The following is a 23,172-nucleotide window of genomic DNA, read 5'->3' as shown; positions in this document are numbered from 1 at the left end:
CAAGACACATACAAACACAGAAATTAGTTATTTAAGGCGGCTCCTGGAAGAAACTTGTAATCATCACCCATGTTCAAACAAATCTAACTCAGTTATGCTAAGAAACACATTCAGTAATATTATCTAAAATGACAGATTTGTAGGTTTAAGGAAGTTATTGTAACATGGTTCATCACTAGAAATAGAGACAGATCCATTTAACATTTTGCATTTTAATTAATTTGCTCTTTTGTATAATCAAAGTACATTCAAATTCTTTGCAGGTAAACATTAGTCACTGACATTGTTCCACATCCTGTCACCATTTAATGTCATTTGCTGTTTCTCTTCAATCGTATTTTCTGTCATTATCTGTCCTCATTCTCCTCCTTCTCTTCTAAATATGTCTGAAGATATTGTGATTAAGTATAGCAATTATGCATAAAAATTATATGCACTAGTAAAGAAAACACATACCCAATACATGTATTGGCTATTACTTTCTTGAAGAATTCCAAACTATGCCCTGCATGGTGGAGCTGTTAGTCTTGGAATTACTTATACAGTTAATATTAAGAAGTCCTAAGCTGAGCTTGTTGGCTTGGTTTTTTTGTTCTTCTGCCTTTACTCTGCAAGTAGCAAATGATTATGAAGTACTCTTCAGGACTAGAGGAGATGATCCAGTTTAGGTCAGGACTAGGTCAGTTTGCTCTTGCACTCTGTGAAGAAACAAATTGTGCTGTCTTTTACTATTGAGGAGCATTCTTGGAAAAATATACTGATCCAGGGCAATCTGTTATGCAGCGTTTACTAAAAGCCAGCATCATATAATTCTATGAGCCAAAAGAATATCTTACCAAAAAAGTGCTCTATTTTGTTACAATTCTTTTCAGTGTACTCATTTGTAAGACAGAAATTCCTTTCTTGCTTCAGATGGTGCACACTAATATCTTCTGTATTGTCAAGAGTCACCTATCAAAGACATTTCTTTAAGAGGTTTATTTATATACAGACCCATGTTATTGCTCCAAGCCACCACTCTTGGAGAAAGAGTCTAATCTTTCTCTTGCATTATGAACTGAAAGTTCAAAATATATTTTAATAACCTCAAGGCTTATATAAGCACATCACAGGGAAGCAGGAAAGAGACCAAATGAAGCATAATCTTATCACAAAGCAACTTGGGTATAGTCCACCTTTTATATATGCATAAAAAAGAGTGCTTTGTGGTCACTCTCTACCACCCTTTCTACCTTTCCTCGTTCTGACAGTTAGAAGTCTGTTCTCAGACTGAAATCAAAAGGTCAAAAGACCAACAAATTTAAAAGGGAAATTCTGTACAAAACCCTGTTGTCAGATTGCCAATAGCCTTCAGAGCCAAGTATTCCTTTCACTGGAAGATAAGGACTGCTTAAACCAAAGAACAGACTCAAACCATTAGCCATGTTGATGAGCTATGTGTACTCACAGTATGATAATACTCACTCAAACTTTAGTCATGCTCACCCTAGATAAATTCCAACGAAATACTCAGAATGAAGCCTTGGGTGGATATCGGAATATTGTAGAGGTAGAACACAGAAATGGAATAGGATTGACAAACTTCTTTTATTTTTTTTTTTTTTTTTTTAATTCTTCACAAAAATTAATTTTGGACCTTCATAAAAATTTTAATTAAGCTTTCCTGCAGTATCTTCTTAGCCACACATACTCCTATGAATTACTTAGAACCAGTGATATGTATGCAAAGCTATGTTCTTCTTTTGCTCTTGACAGCCTGGGAATAGTTTTGTCCAGGCAGACAAGTTTAAGGCTTCCTTTTTTTTCTATGTATCAACTGTCAGTAGTTATACCCACTTCCAGACTTTCACTTCCTCAAGACTACTTACCACACCACTCTCAAGACAGGCACCAAGCCAGCTTGTGTTACCCCTTGTGTCACTCAAAGGGAGGAAATAACAAATGAACAAATTCCTGTGATTTACCTCTACCTCTCTGTGGTGAGAAGAAGAGGGATAAACATGAAGAGCTCTTTCATGAAGCTCTGGATGCGTACATAACATACCAGACTAACCAAATGTAATGTTTCATAGTCTAAAAAACTGAGTACCTGAATTAAAAAAGACAGTTTAAATGTTTTGCATATTAGATACAGAAGTCTTGTGGCACAAGACAATCACTCTTCAAGGAATAATTGTCATGATATATATTCCTAAGGGGACAGAATTAGGAGGCACAAAACATCATAAATATGGCACATTTCTTTGTTTCAGTATTTGACTTAGTCAACTAAATATTCTTTTAAGCAGATGTAAATCAAACCTTAAAAAAAAGTAAAACTCACCACCCCAACTCCAGGGATTTGTTATGCAAAAGATAAAAATATTTTTATATAGATAGTTGTAACAACTTCTCAACAAGGTTGATGCAAATCTTCAGCATTACAGCATGGTCTCATTGACAGTGTTACTAATTGTTAGCAAAATAAACCTGCTACTGGATACAGGATAATGCCAGAGAAGTTTTAAAGTGCTCATTTTCACTTTTCCATCACAAAAAGTGGAGACTACAAGACTGACAGACCAGGATGCCAAAGACTTTGCCTGGGGAAACCAAGCTCTCTCTTTCATTAGCTTATCCAAAGATTCCCAGTGTGTCACTGATAACATTTCATTTTGAATGTTTTGACAAGATGTCAACATTTTGTTGAGGAGAGCAAAGTGTAAAGAAGAAAACAATGCTTTTTAGGTATGTTTTTTTTCTTTTTTTGAAAAAAGTCAACTGAACTAAACAGAAAGGGAATGGAGCTGAAAGAAAAAGTATATAGCTATAATTAAGTACTTTCTCATCGATACTTGACAATGATCAATTAACAGAGATAATTCAAAGTTTTGCTGCTTTAAGCAAATGAACACCTCATTCTTCATCATCTCTACAGAAAACACACATATGTATTAACAAAATCTACCGTACTTTTTCTTCCTTGAATTCTGCTACTGTATCTGACAGCCTGTGTGCTACACCTTAGTAACAGTCTTTGGCCTGGTAATAGTGCAGGAACACTAACAAGAACACATACGGGCTATCAGATAACTGACTTAAATTGTCACCGATGCTTGTGCCAACAGTTTCATAAAAGTAGTAAAAAAGGCTCAAAAACTTGTTTCACCAGGTTCTGTATGGCAAACTGGTCATGCTTGTATCCTGCCAGAAACTCTCCCTACAAGTTTTGACAGTCAGTGTAAATACATTCCAAAATATCTCTAAGCCAGAATACAGTGGTATGCCAAGAACTTTGTAGAGGGAAGGTGGTATATAAGATACCCTGATAACAAAGTAAAAATTGCATTCCAGTATGAAAAATTAGGTGTTAAACCTGTGGAGCTAAATTAGAATATTCTGTTAAAAATATCTCTGCATCCATCTGTATAGGCAATGGAATACCACATGAAATTGTTAAAATCTATGACATCTCATCAGAGAATGTGCAAATCACCCATCCATGTGTTTCCACCTGTTTTTTCTGTGCTGAACTTCAACCTATATTGTGTTCTCTCTGCTGCCAGGTGACTCAGTGACTCACATCATGTTGCCCAGCATGTCTAACTTTTTCTGCCATCACTGCCATGATGGAGAGGAGAGAGGGAAATGATGTTCTAAGAGGAAACACTTTTTAGCTCAGCAATCTGCTATCCTTGCTTCTCCTGCAACCTGCCAGTGATAAGCAGAGACAGGCTTAACCCATCTCCATGTATTACTGTGTAGACACAGACATTGCCTGTTAGGCAGCTCCTAGTTTGAGTGCATGACTTTTCCAACCTTAGTGTTCTTCATAATTTTTGTATGCAGCAGCTAGCACAGTCTGCAGTGCACATTTTATGCAAACTAATTTATGAACTCCAGTACATCTACATTTCAGCTTTGTTTACTCAGCCTTTCTTGTCTCTCCTTTTATAACTCCACTATCTTTCCTACTTAATGAAACTTCATCTCAAAATCCTCTAGTTACATTTGAGTTTTCATTGAGCAAAATCAGTGAAGCTAAGCAATGCCTGTTAAAGCCATGTGACATACATTATCCTTCTGTGTACTACTTACTTTTTGTCTGCTCTAATTTCCTTTTCCTATCTCCATCCAGCTTAGAAAAAAACCCTGCATTTAAGTAGATAAATACTTCCCCTATGTAATACATTTAGCGGGTTACATTTATAACAATTAGCAAAATACACAGGATTACCTAAAAACTCAGTTAAGTCAATGAAATGTATTCTGTTTAAATGCAAAAAGCTTCAGGACAGATTCACAAGTATTATCAGTGTGCAGTTTACTTTTCCTCCACCTCCAACGATCATTATTCTGTCATGGTCATAATAGTATAAGGTATTCAGCATTTGTCAGCTAACTCCTGGGAAAGTACTAATTGACAGAGACTATTTATATAAATAAATATGAATAACTACAGTTAAAGTGGAAAAACCTCCAGCAAAACAAACCAAAACAAAACCAAAACAAAATACTGTTTCTTCAATATTGTTATATGGACTGTTTCAGAAATAGGCTCAATTCTTCCTGATCAGCCTAGTCTTTACTTTCTTCAGTTGAATTCTGCTTTTTTCATTGCTTAGATTTGAGCAATCCCAAAATGAGTAGTTTCTTTTCCCTTGATTACTATATTTTTGAAATATTTTGTTAAAACTGTGCTTACAATCTATGGCCTTTATTCCTTTTGGATTTTCAGAGCTGCTAATCCAACATGTAGACATAATCACAGCAGTAAATATGATTTCTCAGTCTACTGAGGGATGTACTTGGAAAAAAATTAAAGCAAGAAATTTTCTTAAGCCAGGATGATCTCTCCTATACGTGTATGCATGTGTGCCTATATATTTACGTATATAATTGCATATATGAAAAAAAAACCACATGTATTTATACACATGGGTTTTATTTTCTCTCAGTTTCTCCCTGTAAGCTGCCTAAGGGCTTTGAAACTGTGTCTGACATTTTGACATCAGGAGAAGCTATAGCCTACATTCATCTAAACACAGCCACATTTTCAAATGATGTGATTTTGCTTTAAAGTTCATTATTTTATTTCTTTAAAAGAAGTCTCAAAATTACATGAAATTTCCTGTAAGCAAAACCACCTCAATATCGAACAGGCCACTGCACTTACATACAAAATTTTCCACCTCTGAGTTTCAAATAACAAGTGGTAAGAATATAAACAAAAATATCTTCATGCAATATATTTTCAGGACCCTGTTTGCAGGGTCTCTTCCAGTGGCAGAAACAGAAGGTCTGGAATATGTGATATGTGAGGTTTTCCAGCACTGGGAGAGGTTCTGGTCCCAGTCTCATGCTTGTTCATATAGCTTTAGACAGATGTTATGTGCAGAAAGGGTATTCTGCTGGTTAGTTCTCTACTGGCATTTGCAAAGCTCCATTTTAGAAACTGATAATGAATTTTCCACTTCTTTTTCCATTAATTTAGTTCAGAGAAGTTGGGGTTTTTTTTGCTTAATGAGAATAGCAGTGTCTCTACAGTTCCTATTATTTTAATTGTATCTGTTCATATTAATCAGCAATTTTTAGCAAGCTCGAGGATTTTCTGTTGAGTTCATAATTCAACCTGCACTTGGCCTGCTGCCCATGGCCACCTTTCTGGAAGGAAAGGGCTAAAGCTGGGACATGATAAGGGGTCAAGTCATGGATCCAGACTGATATCTCCATCCTGTCAGGTTTATTTTTTTGGGCAGAGGGGTTTTGGAACACTGGGATTACATAACACTGTAGAGAGGATTAAACTTTCCAGTTCACCACTTGAACCCATGTGAGCACATGCTGTAAACATACTCTGAGCGTGAAAAGAATTATAGAAACCCTGCCAGTTGGAAAGTAGCAGGTTTTAACCACTTAATTACTTAACTGCTCTATAAAATCAGACTGCTTTTGCAATTCCCTAGCCAAATTCGTGGGAGAGTTTGACAGACAATGCTACCATGAGCCTCCTCATGCTCTTCCAGAAAACCAGGGAACTAATGAAAAACCCCATCACAATTGTCAGCATGGTAGGTGGCAATTAGTCTATACTATAATCCAGTGTGTGGATTTGGGGATCATGAACAAAATAAGTAAATGTCAGTAGGAGGAAGGCAGGTAGCCACTAAGAGAAATGGTACTTTGATTTTTATTCAACCAAAAAACAGCCCAACTCAAGGTGAAGCATGGGGACAAGAAGTCAGTTTTTAGCTAAAATATGATTTAAAACTAAGAAAGAGAAGAGGGAGGCTATCAGTAGCTTCAGTGTGGCTATAAAATTGTGAGAAAATTAGAAGAGAAGAGTGACCGGTCCGATATAGTACAAGTAAATACCTACCTCTCTTCCTAAAAATGGATGTGTATAAAGTTGCATAATGAAATAGATCTTTAAAAAATGCAAAAGTGCATTCAGCATTACTAACAGCCATTCATATTAAGTGTTGTTGGAAGCCCAGGGCGCCTGGGTGGAAACACTAATCTGTAAGCATCTGTAAGCAATGAAAAGCCCATCACTTTGTAACAATGCAGTAAGCAGCAGGAAACTCTCATATGGATTTATTTACTTATCAATGTGCTTCTAGGAGAACAAATCTTTTCTCAGTGAATTATGTTTTTAATAAATCATGTTGCTATTGAAAGAAGCTATTAGCCAATGTCACTGCAAGTGCCATCAGAACAAAGTATCAGCACTGTCAGTGAGTAAACAGCAGTCTTGTTGAAGTCTCATTAAATTACAGCAAAGGATCTCAGATTTTTTAGATCACATTGTACACGGGGGATTTTACTGCCTTTTTTTTTTCTCCTCTTCTAACTGAAGTTCATCCCCTTGTTTTATGTCCTCACAGGCTGATTGCTTCACTCAAGGCTCTGCATATTTTAAGCCAGGGTTCTCCAGAGGAGCAGAAGTCTGCCTTGTCTTTCTCTTCTGCTGCAGAAGCTGGTACTGTCTCTAAAACATCTGCACACTTCAAGGCTACACATCAGAGGCCATGGGTAAATCAAAGGAAGTGTTAGGAGAGAAAAGGAGCAAAAAAAATCCCTCTTTTGTGAAACAGAGGAAAATAAGGACATGCTTTCTGGCTATACCCACAACTATAACCTTTTTTTTAAAAAGAATGTCTTCCTCAAGATCAATGAAAATTTCTAATGTCTACTGAGCTATATGGAAGGGGGAAGAAAAAAACAGAGAGAAGGAAAGAGGGAGAGAATAAGGAGAGGGAAACGGAGAGGGGAGGGGAGAGGAGAGGAAGAAAAGAAGAAAAGGGAAGGGGAGAGGAGAAGATAGGGAAAAGGGACAAAGAGTGCTTTTAAAAAGATACAAATTATTGTTTATGGCTCATGTAATTGCCATTAGATATTATTCTCAGATTATTTTTTCAGTGTTTCTTTCTCTTTTTATTCCCCTCCTCCTGTATTTTGTACTATAATTTAGCTAAATGTGAGCAAAGCAACCACAAAAGCTTTTTAGCTTTCTTATTTTTAGAGCAGCAATGGAGCAGCAGTGAGGTCATGTTGCTGAGATATTTTGCCGAGCAACTGGTCAAGGGGCTTCCTCTACATTAGTAGCTAGACATCACTGGAAAATGGATATCTCTGTATGGATGCTTGGGTTTGGTTTTGTTATTTATTTTTTTTTTCTCAAATAGAAAATTCTTACTGATGTCTCTTCTCTAACTGCTGGACCTAACATCTCCCAAAGGATGGTGGATTTCAGGAGGTTGTTAAAACAGGGAGTCAGTTAATATTAAAAAGGTACTATGCAACTCCCGTGTTTCAAAATGGTACAGGATATTTTCAGACAACCATTAAAAGTATGTTTTTAAATTTCTTGTTGGAAGAAAGAGATATAATTTCTGCAATGAGTAATTGTACTTTTGTAGAGAGGAAAAGCTTTGGGTAAACCTAATTTTCTTTAATTTCAAAGGAAATTAATTTTTATTAAGTTTCTTTAGAATTACTTAAATCTTCTATAATCTAAAATTAGATTAATCTCATTAAAAAAAGCTTTCTATCTGTTTAACAAAAGTCATACATTAACTGTAAATAATGTAATGGAGCCTTTGGTATCTTGTAGCCACATTATTCAACTGTAACCACAGCAGAGGCTATATGGACGATGCTTCGTGCCTTAAGGTTTACTTCGTTTGCCTCTGGCTGTTACTGATGCTCATGTGAGAATACTCTTACACCTAGACTTCAAATGGCCTTTTGTCTGATGGCATCCAGTGACTCAGGATAAGGCTCTGACTTTCACCCTTTATACATTCATATTCTGCTCATCTGAAATAGACCTTGACCCTGACTTTGCAGATTATACACATTCTCCAACACTGATAAGAAGAGCTAAAATACCTTGATTTAATCATGCTGACTCTAAAAATGAAAAGATTTAGGAAATAACTATATCGTGCCTTCATGACCTTACAGGTTACTTGCCAAATCTTTGGGGGCCAAGAACTACTAGTCACATACCTAAGACATACCTCAGAAAGTGTTTATATCAGTATACACATAGAGAATGGCAAAATGTCCCTTGTGTCCCTGTGGTCTGTCACAGATGAAACAAACTGTGCTTGTGCACAAGCCCTAAGGAAACTGGAAACAGTGGTACCAGCAACACCCATTCACTCCAGTCCACTTACAGGAGGGATTTTTAATTGCCCATAAAAGGCTGTGCAAACAACCCTGTTTGCTGGGTGCACAGATACAACAGACAACACAGGGAAGCCAATCAAATGTCCTTAAGGCAGAAGTGGCCATCACTGATTACATAGTGTCTCACACGAGTCACTTATAGACAGAAAGAGGCCAATTTCAGTGAAGGAAAATTGTAGGGCTGCAGGTCTTAAGAGGTTATGAGTAAGAACAGACCTCTTTTTAAATACTACAGACTGATGTCTGAGACATAGGAAGTGAGTCTGATAGGGTCATAAGGGAACCAAGTTATAGCCTTCTCAGCAGCTGAAGATGGAAAAGCTTAGACTGGACTAAGTCAATGATTATAGGGCTTATTGTATAATCATCTTTGGCTGTAACAGAAGAGGAAAAAATCCACACTGCTACATATTTATGCATCTCTCTGGAGCATGGTGAAGCTCTCATTTAACTACATGTACTTGCTATTGATAAATTTCTGCAGCAGGAAGAAAAAGTAGTATTTGTCTAAATGTAGTTCCTCAGTCCATTTGCTTTGAGATGACCCTAAAAAAAGAGATTCAGGGACTGAGTTCTTTTCTCACAACTTACTTGAATTCAAAAAGGTTACTTTGCATTTCCATTATCATAATTGACAATTTGCTGCAGATGTTTTGAAGAAAGTGTAGATATAGAGAAGAAAAAAAATAATTTAAACAATCAGCTCCTAAGCTCTATAATTTTAAAACTTCTTGAAGAAGGCAACAATCATAAAATTCCTTGTCTTTAAATAGTTTCAATTTCTGTTTGTTTTCAAAACCCAATACAGCTGTGATGAATAAAAGGTTAGAAACTGACTGAGCAATCAAAATATATACTGAAACTATGATGGGAAGTGTCTTTTGAGTGAAATTTTCAAGACATCTCTCTCTGAATCTGCTGTTGTTACAGACCTTAACACTGTTCTGTGCTAATATGGCAGGAAATACCCTGGATGAGAAGGTACAAAAAGTTTAACTATTCTAAGTATTTGTTAAAATGCCAAAAGGAGAACAGATAGAAACAAGTTCTCATCCACTCCTAGTCAGTTCCAGGAGGATCGTTTTCTAGTTTGGTCAGAGTACAACCACTGAAGGTCATCCTTCTGTTAAGATCCAAACCCGAATGAAAAAGACAAGGAAATCTTGCATTTCATCCCTCAGACATTTTATTCAGCTCCTCACCTAACTCCTTGCAGTCCACTTTTACTTTCTCCAGTGACAGCTCAGAGCAGCCTGGAACATCCATGAAATTGTATACTGCACATGGGTTGCTGGAGTTGCTTTAGTTGTAACAATCATTCCTTTAACTAACAACTATTGAGCATAAGCGATATGTTGATTCTTAAATGATGGTTAAATAGCTGTGACAGGCCTCATATCCCAATTTTCCAAGTTCAAATTAAAACTATTAAGAGCTTTAAGTCTCTACTTTGAATCACTACTTGTTTAGAATGAGCAATAGAATGAAATGATGAAGACTAAATCAGTTTTAAACTGAGTTTAGATCAAATTAAAAGTATTAAAATATGTGGCATTTAAGAAATCAATCCATATTCAGTTTTGGAAGTTTGAATTTCTTTCCCCGAAGATGAGACATACATGTAAAAAAAAAAAAAAAAAATTGATTACTGATTTCAAGCTTCTACATTTTAGATCAAATCCAGAAGAAACCAAGTAGAATTTATTGTGTTCATGCATCCATTTCCCTCACAGTCTTTTATTATCATAATGATGTGCTCATTATTAAGCTCCTAATAAGTATGCTAAGGGACATTCTTTGAGCTCAGAACTAGTTCCTTCAGAACTAGCCCTGAAGCTGAATTCCTATTCCTGAAGTTTGCCCTGAAAATTTTAATTTGGTTTGGTAGCTAAGCCTGTGTATCCATATAGTCATTTTAAGGCTATTACTCCCAAAGTTCATATGTCTTAAAATATTTGTAAAAGATTTTCCTGCAACAATCTATTTTTTTTCTTTTTTTCCCCTCAGACAACTTTGAATAAGCCAAACAGTTCAGAAGTTCAATCTTTTTTCTGAAAAAAGCCCCCCAAACCCAACAAATCACAAAACAAAACAAAAATGAAACCAAACAACCCCCCCAAAAAAACATTTTTCTAAAAAAGATGATTTATCAAATATGCTGCCTGCAGTTTGCAACTCTGTAGAAAAGAAAAAAATCCCATTACTTTTTAAGATTAATTTTGCTTTTATCAAAGAACCATCTCATGTTATTTTAATACCTATTCATTTCTGTTTCCCAGTGGTACAGAAATACATGAAAATGAAAGATACAAGAGGCAGTCTGGGAAAATTATTCATACTCAGAAAATGTCTTGGAATGGCTTCCAGTCAAATTATACACAGGGATGCAAGTAGGACAGATTGTGGAAATTCTTTTATCCTAAACAATTTCTCTTTATCTATTTATCTGTGGTTCAGCTACTTCACTGATAAGCAAATTGACCTGCAATCTCTTTCTGCCTACATTAATCATATCCATTATAGGTTTGAAGCACCTCTTCTTAGTGCAAAGGAATCACAATTTGTCATTCAGGACAAAATGAAATGAATGTATTAGCTTTAGTTCTTTAATTTACATACATTAAAATCTCTTCTCACCATGCCCCCTCATCACTATACAATGCTGGAGAAAAACAGCTCTTATCCTTCCAGATCAAGACAATTTTTTCCTATATTCAGACATGATTGACATATTTGAGACTTTTTTTAAACAACCTTCCTGAAACATAAGCTTAAGAAATTGTGGAAGTCTCTTCTAAATGCTAAAACCTAATAACAGACATCCCCCAAGCCTCCCCAAAAAGACAAGAGGAAGCATTTATCAGCATCTTCAAAATAACATCAAAATTTCATACTGTGAAAAATAGCAGTCAAGAACACAAGCCAACTAAGAGACATTTTCCAAAGTCAGGAAAAGCGACAAGCGTAACAAGGCTTCTCCTTTCACTCTATATCAGACTATCTTCTTGCCAATATCTGGTTATTACTTTTAGAAAATAACTTTCTGAAGTATTTAATATAATAATATTTGAGTAGAAAATATTTCATTAGTAAAGTTGCAACAGGATCTATGAGGAAAACATGTGGCCTAAACATATGCCTAAAAATTCTAGCCATATAATGAAACAGAAAGCAATACTCAACAGACCCCCACGGATCTATTGAAACAAAGGATCACTGAGCACGTATGAAAGGAATGCTGTCAGTGTCTCACTTAGTGTCATCTGTTTGAAGATCACATGAATGTGAAGATCATATGAATGATGACAGCGTAAACGCTTACAGAATAGGTACACTGAAGGAGCCTGATACAAATTAAAGCAGGTGATAAACGTGCATCATGGGATGCTTTCTTGCATGGCTCTCTCATCTTGGCTACAAAATGGTCTTTCTAAATGACCTGCCATAGGAGTGAAATCTTTGGCAGTGCAACTCGAAATGTACTGAAGACTATGGAGTTGCTTAATGCCCAGATTTTGTTTAGTGTGACAATACATACCTAAATATAAAATTTACTTAGAGTGCTGCTTGTCCAGCTTTTGAAAACTATTATTATGGTATTTAGATATAGTGACTGTGGAGAATGAGTCATTTGGATCATTCAAAGTTCTGAGCATTTAACTGATGGGACAGAAAATCTTACATAGCCACTGTCTACCGTATGGTGAGTATTTTTAATTTTTTAATTACAGTTTCAGTAATAAGGGATAAGAACTTCAATATAAGGAAAAGTAAAAAAATGCAGCATCACACTGAATGCAGATAGCACAGTCTCACTTTGCCATTTTGGACCCTGAATTTCTTCTGTGTAGCTTTGTAACTTGTCGTATACTTATATGAAATCAGTAACACTAATATAAACATAGTCTCAATATGCACACAAATATCTCTATTCAACTCTATTCTTGTAGGTCTGATTATAGATATACAATATAATTACACAAGAATGCATGCTATTTAGTATATGCATACATGTGAAGTTTCATTTTGGGACAAAGAAACAAGAAAGAAAAAACTTACCATTCTTCTTATAGAACATGATTTCTCCTTTGAATTCTACCTTTTCCTCCAATGATTTCTCAATTTGAAGAATCATCTGCTCATTTGTTTCAGCACCAAGTAAAAATTTACAGCTGCAGCTCTTCTGCATGACTTCAGTTCGTGCAAATCCAGAGAGTTCACAGAAGCCATCTGAGCAGTATACAATAGGGAATCCTTTAGCCACCTGAGCATTTGCAAGGATGAAGTTACTATCTGTAGAACACAAAAATAAAACATGAATTACACCCTGAGTTCATACTTCAGCTTCATAGGAAGGCATTACTGGTCATACACTTAAAAGCAAAATCCCAACTGCCTGCGAACAAGAACGCAACTTCTGGTTTTACACTGTTGGTCGGAAAGAAAATCAAGTCCACATAGCACTGTCATATGACAGTTCCTCATGCCTACATACAGCTTGCCTCACTGCATCATTAAACAGTAATTTATAACAACCTCTGAGATGGATGTCAGCACATTGACACAACCACTTTGACCAAAGAATAGTGACAAACACGGAAGCTTTGGAGGAATTTCAAAGGTGCTGTGTTATGCTGCCACTCAGACTACTACGTTATCTGAGCAGACACACCTGTATCTTAAAAAAAGTTAAGCTCTCTATGCTCCAAACAAGCTAAAGTTGACCTCTACCAAAATTCAAACAAGTTTTTTTATATACGATTTATCAAGGGAATCCTTAAAAGTAGAGTTGTGGAACATTCTGGGCTACATGGAGTTGTTTATCCTTTGTCTTGCATCTTTTTGGTTTCTTGGATTTGCTGTTTTTTTTTCTTTTGGTTTGGTTTGGTGTTTTTTTGTGAGGGAAAAAGATTTCATCCAAAAGCACTGTCAGCTGTCTTTCAGAGCACCATACTTCTTCCATATGAAACAAGCACAGCAAAGATTCACTATTCTGTTACACCTTAATGCGCTTGTGTAAAATGCAACTAACATGCATGATAGATTAACTAACAGTATCAATGATAAATTAAAAAAAATAACATATTGACATGAACATCAATCAACCAAACTCAATGTTTTGAGTTCAAATCTTTGGCAAATCTCATAGCTTAATAGCTTGTTTCCAGCCCTTCCTGAAGTGTCTGGAGTTTTTGTGCCTTAAGACTTTCATCTTTATCTTACATCCTTTCCAGATAAGCTACGAAGGTCTATCCACCTTTTACTTTTTGCCTGTGCCTCCTTATCTTGAACTAAGAGGAAAAAAATATAAATTTTCTGGGAGGAATATATCTGCATTTCACTTTGAAGGAGGAAAGACTATTTTTCGCTTGTTGCTTATTAAGGTATGTTTACCTTACAGCTTGCTAGCGGGAGCTTAGGAGCAATCTAGTCCCAAGACAGTTACCTCACATTTTTCAGGACTATGTGCATACGGATTCATGTGAATGTATTAAAATAAAATATTATTAACTAACCCAGAATCCCTTGATATATATTAATAAATTTAGAGAAATAATGAACTATTTTAATGGAAAACTAAGGTTGGTATGCCTAATCCCCTTACAGGGATATATTATTCATGAATGGAGAAGGCAGGGACAGAATTCATAAACTAAAATACGAAAGAGGAAAAATACATCTGTTTCAGCATTAACTGGCACAAGAGTTATACGTTGATTAAATTTCAACAGGCTCACCTATGTTACTATTTATTTACACAAGGGATAAAATACTATGACATGTTGCTAAGATTTCAGTACTTTAAAGACAATGCTGAGGTTTATTAAATGATCAGTTTGCTCTTAAGACTTTGCTTCGGTTACTCACCTTTCACTTAAATCTAATTAAAGTCTTCCAATAAATGATTGTTATATTAAAGCAGACTTTTCTCATTTTCCAAATAATGCAATTTAAAAATGCATTCTGGTTCAGTGCAGTGCTTCACTTAGCCTGTCATTTTTATTTGCCTAACTAGGGAATAAGTATCATTACCATTCATGCACTGACATGCTGCTCCCCCTGTCAACATAAAACTAAATCCCCATACTGCCAAAAGAATTAAAATCAGGTACTTGCAGTGAAGTTTAATGATAGTGTTACAGTGTAAGACTTACAGATCGTACATCCCAAATGCATCTGTAGCTATAAAATTAATTTTCTCCTGGGTTTCTTATTGTTTAAAATACAATTATATGATGCAAAGACTTTTTTTTCCCTCTTTTAAATTCTAATAGTTGTGGATTGGATGAAGCAGAATATGGAACAGTGAAAGGAGAGAAAGGGTAGGGAGGATGCTCTTGGAGAGCAGGAAGGTTGGCATATCATTATGAACAAGAATATGCTGGAGCTTACCAAGCACACCATGACTTTATGAAAAAAATTAAGATGGAAAAATTCTGCTGTCATTTATGTCAAAACAAACCTAGATTATTTTTGGTTTAACATTCATAGAAGAGAACAATGTACTTCTAAAAGCCAATCCAGTGCTGGCTAGAATAAGAGTCAGCCTTTCTGTTAACATCAGCAGATGTCTCATAAGGCTTGTGAGCCTAATATTGCTGAATATTTTGAGTACAACAGTAAAACATCAACATCAGGAAAATACAATCAGAATTACATTTTCTGTTCTTGAGCTTGAAGTTCAAATTAAATGATGGAAGATCTGCCTTTAATCCCAAACTAGCACACTATTTAAATGATTAATTGAAAAAAAATTCATATTATATTTAAAGACCAAGCAACATGATTGTGTCCAATACAAGTTTCATCAAATTCTTCAGTAATATTAACTGATAAGTAATATTTACCTATATTACACAAAGTAATTTATATATACATATATATATATATATTAGAATATTCTGGTTAAAAAATTACTTACTTCTGTAATTTATCTTGATGGCTTGGAATCTGTAATATCACTTGCTATTCCTAGAGCACATTAAGCACCATAAAATATTTAAAAAAACACCAAGAACTGAGGGTGAAATTGATAACATTCAGGCTTCGGTGTGGCACAAATAACAAACCCAGCACTTAATTCTATGACTTTCAGTGATAGCTAGCTAAGTCTTAAAATCCAGAGTAGAAAGAATGGCATTTTATAGAGAATAACTTATTAGAAATCTATGGACTGGAAGACAGAACTTTTGTTACTCTTGAAACTCACAGTAGGTAAGAAACCTATTTGTACATTGTGGTATATGTTTATGTGTAGATTATGATACTTCCATAATAATAGATAAGACATTAAATTTCATATTACTTTCAGGATATCAGCCTGAATGTTAAGTTGTTTTATTCAGATTGGTTGATTGTGAGACAGTACTAGATTACTAGTAGGATTTTTTAAATTATTTTTAGACAAGAAAACACATCCAAGATAAATTCATGACCTATTGAGAAAGATGTAACCTTGAGTCTTTGAGACTGTTTAGGAATGTAGAGCATTCGCAAAACCAGAGTAGAACTGCTACAAATCAGTGTACAACCTGAAAGAACAGATTTTGGCAAAACCATGGGTAAAAATCTTCAGCTCAGAAACTAAGTGCTGTAAGTCTGTGCAAATTTAATAAAAATATTCACATTGTGTATTATCTTTGACTAAAATAACTTGGTTGCATGTTCAAGTTGTATTGGTGAAAGATGATTTTGAAGTGCTTCTGTTAAAGATGGAACAACAAGCTTAGACCAAAAAAAAAAAAAAAAAAAACCAAAACTAAAAATCCGAAAACATTCACTATGCTTCTTTTCCTCTATGCTCATTTTCTATGATGATCAAAAGACTTTTTTCACATGAAAGTTTGAAGGAAGAATATTAGGAGCTTGCATGCCTGCACTTGCTTTGGAAGCAGAACAAGTTGGAGTGGATAGAACATTGATCGGAAGACTCGCCTGGTTTCCAGAAACCTCTGCCATACACATAACAGAGTCAGTTAAACAAGCTGAACCAGAGCCATGCTAACTACACCTTCAATCACAGACCTACACACCATTGCCCTGGTTCAACGGACTGAAACCCAGAAGTTATAACCTAAGAAACAGAATAAATTTATATTGCACGCCATCTGATACAGAGAGACAGGTTTGTTAAACATCCCATGACAGGGTTTTAGTATTGACATAATTAAAGGGAAAGGTTATTATGAAATTCTCTGCTTCATAATTAATGCACACAATTTATCTGACTGTTTGTAATGAGACCATGTTACAATTAAACTCAGCACTCCCTTGATAAATCTTACTGTCATCTTATTTAGTGAAAAATGGCAAAAGGGTTTGGCTTAATACTGTAGCTATGTACTGCTATAAATCTCACCGCTGTGCTTCCCCAGTTCTTGTAACAGTTCTTTTCAATCAAAGTCCAGATGGTTTCTGCAAGTCTTCATCTTTTATCAGTGAAGAGAACATCTATCTGGCTCGTGCAACTGAGCACAGCCAACCGCCATTCTCATTTTCAATACTAAATTATTTATGAATTAAAAAGGATGACAAAGTACTCTGCAAAGAAAAAAAGAAAAAAATCCCTAGCAATCAAAAAAGCTGCATTAATTAAACAAGTGACTCACATAGTTACTCTATGAAATGGGGAACAGTCTGTAATTCTTCTGGATGAACGGATTTACTACATTTTGATTTGATTGCACAGTTCCTACATGGGCAACTTAACAAGAGATGTGCCATTCCAGGTTCACAAAAATTACTGTTACAGAGAACATGACCACATTAACAGTTAAGATTGCCTAATTGAATGAGTAAAATAGCATATGAAAATATTTAACTTAATTTCAGCAAATTTAGGTGCAAGTGAATTTAGGGTTCAAGCTCATTTACCAGCTATTGTTCTTTGAATCTGATTGAGACCAAAATGATTTTACAATGAATACACTTCCATATATTAAAGCTCCTCTTGAAAATCTCTGTGCGGGTTATGGGGTCACTAATGTGAAGTTTAGATTTCTCCAGTTCTAGGTGACTCAGGAAGAAAATTGATTATACTGATACCTCTTTCCTCTCTTCATTAAAAAAAATATTGTATATTTCAGCAAACACTAAAAGAACTATGTATTAGAAAGTACACATAGACTGATGAGCAAAGGACCCATCACTGTAAGCTTATATAATTGATTTAATTGTTCAAAATTAAACTCTACTAGCAGAAGGAAACATCTAGATCTCTTTCTCAGAAGGAAATATTAACTGGTCAAAGAAATGTCCTTTTACTTTTTTTCTTGGTGTTTACCTCAAATTACAAATTCACATTGCACATATATTAAATGCAACAATTCAAATTCATTAAGTTGAATCAAGGTTGCAATTAAATATTTCTTTTCCCACTCTTAAGCTGTATTGATTTTTACAACTTGATTTTTCTGTAAAAAGCTATTACATTCTATTGGACCAGCTTTATTTGTGTTATTGATCATGCAGCAATAGCCAGCACACAGTTCTGACATAACTAAAGCAAGCTATACTGCAGTTGTTAAATATTTACATGGTGGTGTGCAGCTTTTTATGCATTGAAATGTTGCAAGTGAAATGACATACAGTGCCTACCAGAATTTTGTCAATAAGAACTGGAGGTGCTTGCTCACCTGGCAGAAGTGAACCCTCCTAGCCCTTGTGAGGAGGAAAGGCAGCTGCTCCTTAGTGTTTTTTGTGGGTACCCACTGGAGAGGAGAGTGCATGGATTTCCACTTCTAAAGAAGTATGTTTTGCAATTTCTCCACTAAAATATATGGAAATTTTAAGTTCATTCAGGAGGCAGAAGGGCCATTTGTGTAACTAAGCTATATTTAATTTCCTGGGGTTTTTTTCAGCCTGTTCTATTGATTTAAAATTCAGTAGGAATGGTAGAAATGAAAATGCTGTAAGTCAAACACGCTGAGCTCTTACACCCTGAAATCATCTAGCCTAATGATTTAAGATCCTGAGATCATGACAGTTTCAAGTGTTCAACAGAGAAAGGTTTGCAGATGAACAGTCATAGAAGTGTAGAATCAACCGGGTTGGAAAAGACCTTTAAGTTCATCAAGTCCAACCTTTACCCCAGCACTGCCAAGACAGCCACTAAATCCATACCTCTGAGGGCATCATCTACACTGTTTTTTGAACACTTCCAGGGGTGGTGATTCCACCACTTCCCTAGGCAGCCTGTTCCAATGTCTGATCACTCCGTCTGTGAAGAAATTTTTCCTAATATCCAATTTAAACCTTCCCTGGCTTAGTCCTCCTGAATAGAAACATTTTCAAAGACAAGAGTCACATCCTTGTCAGACATTTACCAGTGTGATCCTGTCTATATCTTCCTTTATCACTTGTCTGAAATAGGAATTAAATAAGGAGTTGAAATCTGTTTTATTTACAGCTATTTTAAGCATGTCACCCACTCACAGTCAGTGCTTAGTTTACAGACATACCAGACTTTCACCATTGCATGATATTTTGTAGTTTTGATGTTTTACATATGCCTTTACTAAGTATAATGCCTGGTGATCCTGTTTATAATACTGCTGCACTGCATACCACTTTGGATATTTGTCCTCCATGTATGTACTGCTTCTGATGTTGCAACATATCTAGTAGCCAGACATTATGGTTACTGCTAACACAGCTAGTGGAAGAATACAGGAAATATATTAACAAGCCATTACTCTTGAACACATGAGGGGAAGAACTTAAGTTAGACATTTTGAATCCAGGGCAAAATACCTGTAAAAGACATTTCCTGCCTCTTTGCAATCTAATACTCCTTTCTTCCTATGAGACTATGCTGATTGTTTCTCCTTTGGAAGTGACTATGAAAAAAAGAAACCATTGTGGTACAGCAGTTTCTATATATACAAGAAAAAATTATTAGTAACTAAATGAAGAAAATACTTTCAATACTGAAGTATAAAGGGTGCAAAAACCACAGGAAAGGTTCATAGTCCTTCACTTGCTTCTGCCATGCAAGGCCAGTTGAAGCTATTCACTGCCCACAGACTGAGTGCAGAGAACTTTCAGCTGGTATTCATAAAAACAATGAAGGAGAACAAATTACACTTGAAGCCCAGCAAGTGGCCATGGAAGAAACTGAGAACAGGCTACACCCTCTGGGTGCTTGAGATCCCAGTGAGGCACAAGACAAATAGGCTAAGTCACCTCTGGCATTCTCCTCTAATTCTCCCCCATGACAATTTTGTGCCAGCTTATGGTGAATTCTACTGTACTGATTTCTTTCTATAATTATTATATTTCAATACTAAGATGCCAGGACTCTATGGCTAAAAGTAACCATTTTGAGCCTTGTCCTGAGTTTAGCAGTAGCAGTAATTCTTCTTCTTAGTGGTTGGTGCAACGCTGTGTTTTTGATTTACGGCTTGGGAACAGTGTTGATAACGCCAATGTTTTTAGTTGCTGCTCAAATGTTTGGTCTGGCCAAGGACTTTCTGAGCCTCATGCTCTGCCAGGGAGGAGGGGAGGCTAGGAGGAAGCAGGGACAGGACACCTGACCCAAACTGACCAAAGAGGTATTCCATACCACAACACGTCATGCCCAGGATGTAACAGAGAGTTACCCGGAAGGGCTAGTTGACTGCAGGTGTGGACTGCAGGGCTGGACAAGGTATTGGTCGGTGCTCGGCTGGGGGGAGTGGAGAGAGTTATTGGTCAGCTGGTGTTGAGTTGTTGTATTCTTTCCTCTTGTTATTTCCTTTATCATTATTATAATTGGTGGTAGCTGTAGTGGTTTGTGTTATACCTTAGTTACTAAACTGTTCTTATCTCAACCCATGGGAGTTGCATTCTTTTCGATTCTCCTCTTCGTCCCTCCGGGAGCAGGGGGAGGGCAAGAAGTGGGGGGAGTGAGTGAACGAGCTTTGTGGTTGGGTTTAAACCACAACAGCTTTTACAATTCATATGCTCCTCTCTCAGTCCATGAAATTAAAGGGTAATCTTGTGATAATTTTTATGGGGAGAAGCAGCGGACTCATATGTGCCTATTCTAGTGAAACGAGATGTCTGTAAATGGCAAGAATTTCTGCATGCAGTTTTCTCAGAGAAGTAACACTTCTCTAAAATGATGCTGTAGAAAATAAACTATGTTCAAAGAATGATTTTCTGACAAGTTGACAGAAATTATTTCAAAAATCATCTAGAAAATCATGAACAATGTCCAGGAGATGTCAATTACAGAAAGCTAGGGTTCTATACTGCACTATTTACCATTGCAAACAATTACACTATGTACCCCAAACTCACCTTTTCCAAATAAAAGTAAATCTAAGAATCTCAGTATACTACTTGCTGACATTGTATTATTGAGCAAGATCTGTAAAAACCCCACAGTATTTTCAGAGTGGAAGAGGATGAAAGGAACGTTACAGGTGAGAATGTAATTATCTTATTCAAAAGAAAACAAACCATCTTTTTGTGGGTTCACCAGCTGAGAATGACCTCATGAAAAGGTCAGAGGAAAAATGCTGAAAATTAAGGAAGAGCCAGTGTTGTTGAGCAAACAAGCAGTATAATTTTAGTGGAAAAGTACAGAAGATACCTAAAGCAGACATAGGCTATTATTTTTTATAATGAAAATACTATAGACTTTCTGAATGATTGCAAGAGCTTGGAGCAAGAGCACCTGAGCTTAGACATACCCATTTATGCAAGATATCCAAAGATACACAATTATTCAAAATTTAGACCTTTTTTATGTCTGGTTGTTTTATTTCTAGTTCTTTTTCAAAGGAAACAGAGAGACTAAGCAGCACAGAAGAACCTTTAGCATTTCTACAGCAAATGTTGCTTTCATTCTACTGTGGAACTTCTGTTTCATAGCAATGAAGTATAAAGATGCTGCAATCAAATTCCACTGTTGTTATAGGAGGTAATTTGAAGTTCTGCCTTGTTTCTCCAAAACTTAATGTAAAGAAAGTGATGAAAAATGCCTGGACCAAATGGCAGCAGATGCTTCTATCTGTTTACAAAGTTTTCATCCAAGAAAGAATAGTCTTATTCATTTGGAGAGTTTTGAAACAATTTCTAGAAAGCCTGGTAGTTATGCTGTAGATTGTTCCCCTGTCTCATCAAGTAGAAGTGGCACTGAGAAGACGTAGAGAAAACCACTAAAAATACACAAACAAAAAAAGGTTTTGGCACAAACTGTGCAAAGTTTTATAAGTTACATTTACTGAGGACACCAAAAGTAGAAGAAAGCTATAAATTACAACGTGATCATACTGCCATATTTCCCATGAGACCTGATGTTATAATTCTGGAAATTCATTGCTGTTCTAGAAACTGTTTTGAATGTAAAAAATAATTCAGAGAGACTGTAAGTCAAAGAATTTAACCAGCACCATCATATACACCAGCAGAAATACCTTTGTCCATTTTATAAACTTTTGCAATTCAAGTGTCCACAATACTGATGCAGTGTAAATCTCTCCTTTAACTTACTGAGCCTTAGTATCAGGACCAGGAGCCTCATCTCCACAGGAATAGTAGGATGTAACTTCTTCCGAGGGGTACTCAGAATAAGAACATATATTTATCATATGGAGACTAAATTCCTTCACCTCTAAGCTAGACTGAACACTTCCTTAAAGCACAGTAACTGGGTAATACCAGTAAACAAACCATGAAATAATTAAAAAAGAACTCTTTGAGGTAGACTCAATGTTGAGAAAATAAACCTACCTTACCCATGTCTGTCTTTCTTGCAAATAAAGGACAAAAAACATCTTCAGGTGAGATACTCTACACCTAAGTCCTTAACTGGAAATTATTCTAAGGAAAGAGATAAAAGGTACAGCTTTTTATTACTGTTTTTATTGGTTTTCTTTTTATTTTGACGAAATAAGGTTCATAAAGTAGAAGTCAGACCTTGTGGATTATATTGTGGTTTAGGAAAATCATTCCATTTCAGAGCTCCCTACATGTGTAAATATGAGTAAATAGTGTCACCACACATACTGGGCACAGCAGCATAAATTAACTTACTTCAGTAACAATATCAATAATAACAACTCTGAAAGACTTGGGTGAAAACTTCAAAGTTTACAATTGCTGGTTAAAAATAAACAAAAAGCGTGAAACCTGGCCTGTTAAAACAAATACTCTCACACAGAGTAAATTATGGTATAGTAGATTTACATCAGAAATAGTAAGAAATGTTGTGCTGTGACCTAGGTACCATAGTGTCCCAGTGTTAGTAACACCACGGGACTGCTACTTGCAGCTCTCTAACCTTTACCTGTACTGTTGAGACAGTGATTTCAGAGCCCCTGTAGTGCTATTTTTCTTCTATTCTTCTCATACTTATATTCTTGTTCTCACAGCCTTGCACCTGAGAGCCTGAACACCAGTGGGCTTTTACCGGAAGCACCTATCACTGGTCTAAGAATGACACCATCTCTCCCTTTGTCTTATCTTACTTCACAGATTTGTTGGAGAACAAAAAACTGTGCACTGCAA

At 35.9% G+C, this 23,172-nt stretch overlaps 1 protein-coding gene across 1 annotated transcript in view; it reads right to left on the bottom strand.

Moving 5' to 3' along the window:
• The window catches only part of KCNH8 (potassium voltage-gated channel subfamily H member 8), a 173,830-nt gene that overhangs the window by 103,369 nt on the left and 47,289 nt on the right, over nt 1-23,172 (bottom strand). The window contains exon 2 of the mRNA XM_065666043.1: nt 12,736-12,969. Within this exon, the coding sequence (XP_065522115.1) occupies nt 12,736-12,969 (234 nt within the window). The remainder of the gene's footprint in view (nt 1-12,735; nt 12,970-23,172) is intronic.

This window comes from Lathamus discolor, chromosome 2 (assembly GCF_037157495.1).
Source record: "Lathamus discolor isolate bLatDis1 chromosome 2, bLatDis1.hap1, whole genome shotgun sequence".
Taxonomy (NCBI): domain Eukaryota; kingdom Metazoa; phylum Chordata; class Aves; order Psittaciformes; family Psittacidae; genus Lathamus; species Lathamus discolor.
This window is presented reverse-complemented; position numbering and strand designations above follow the sequence as displayed.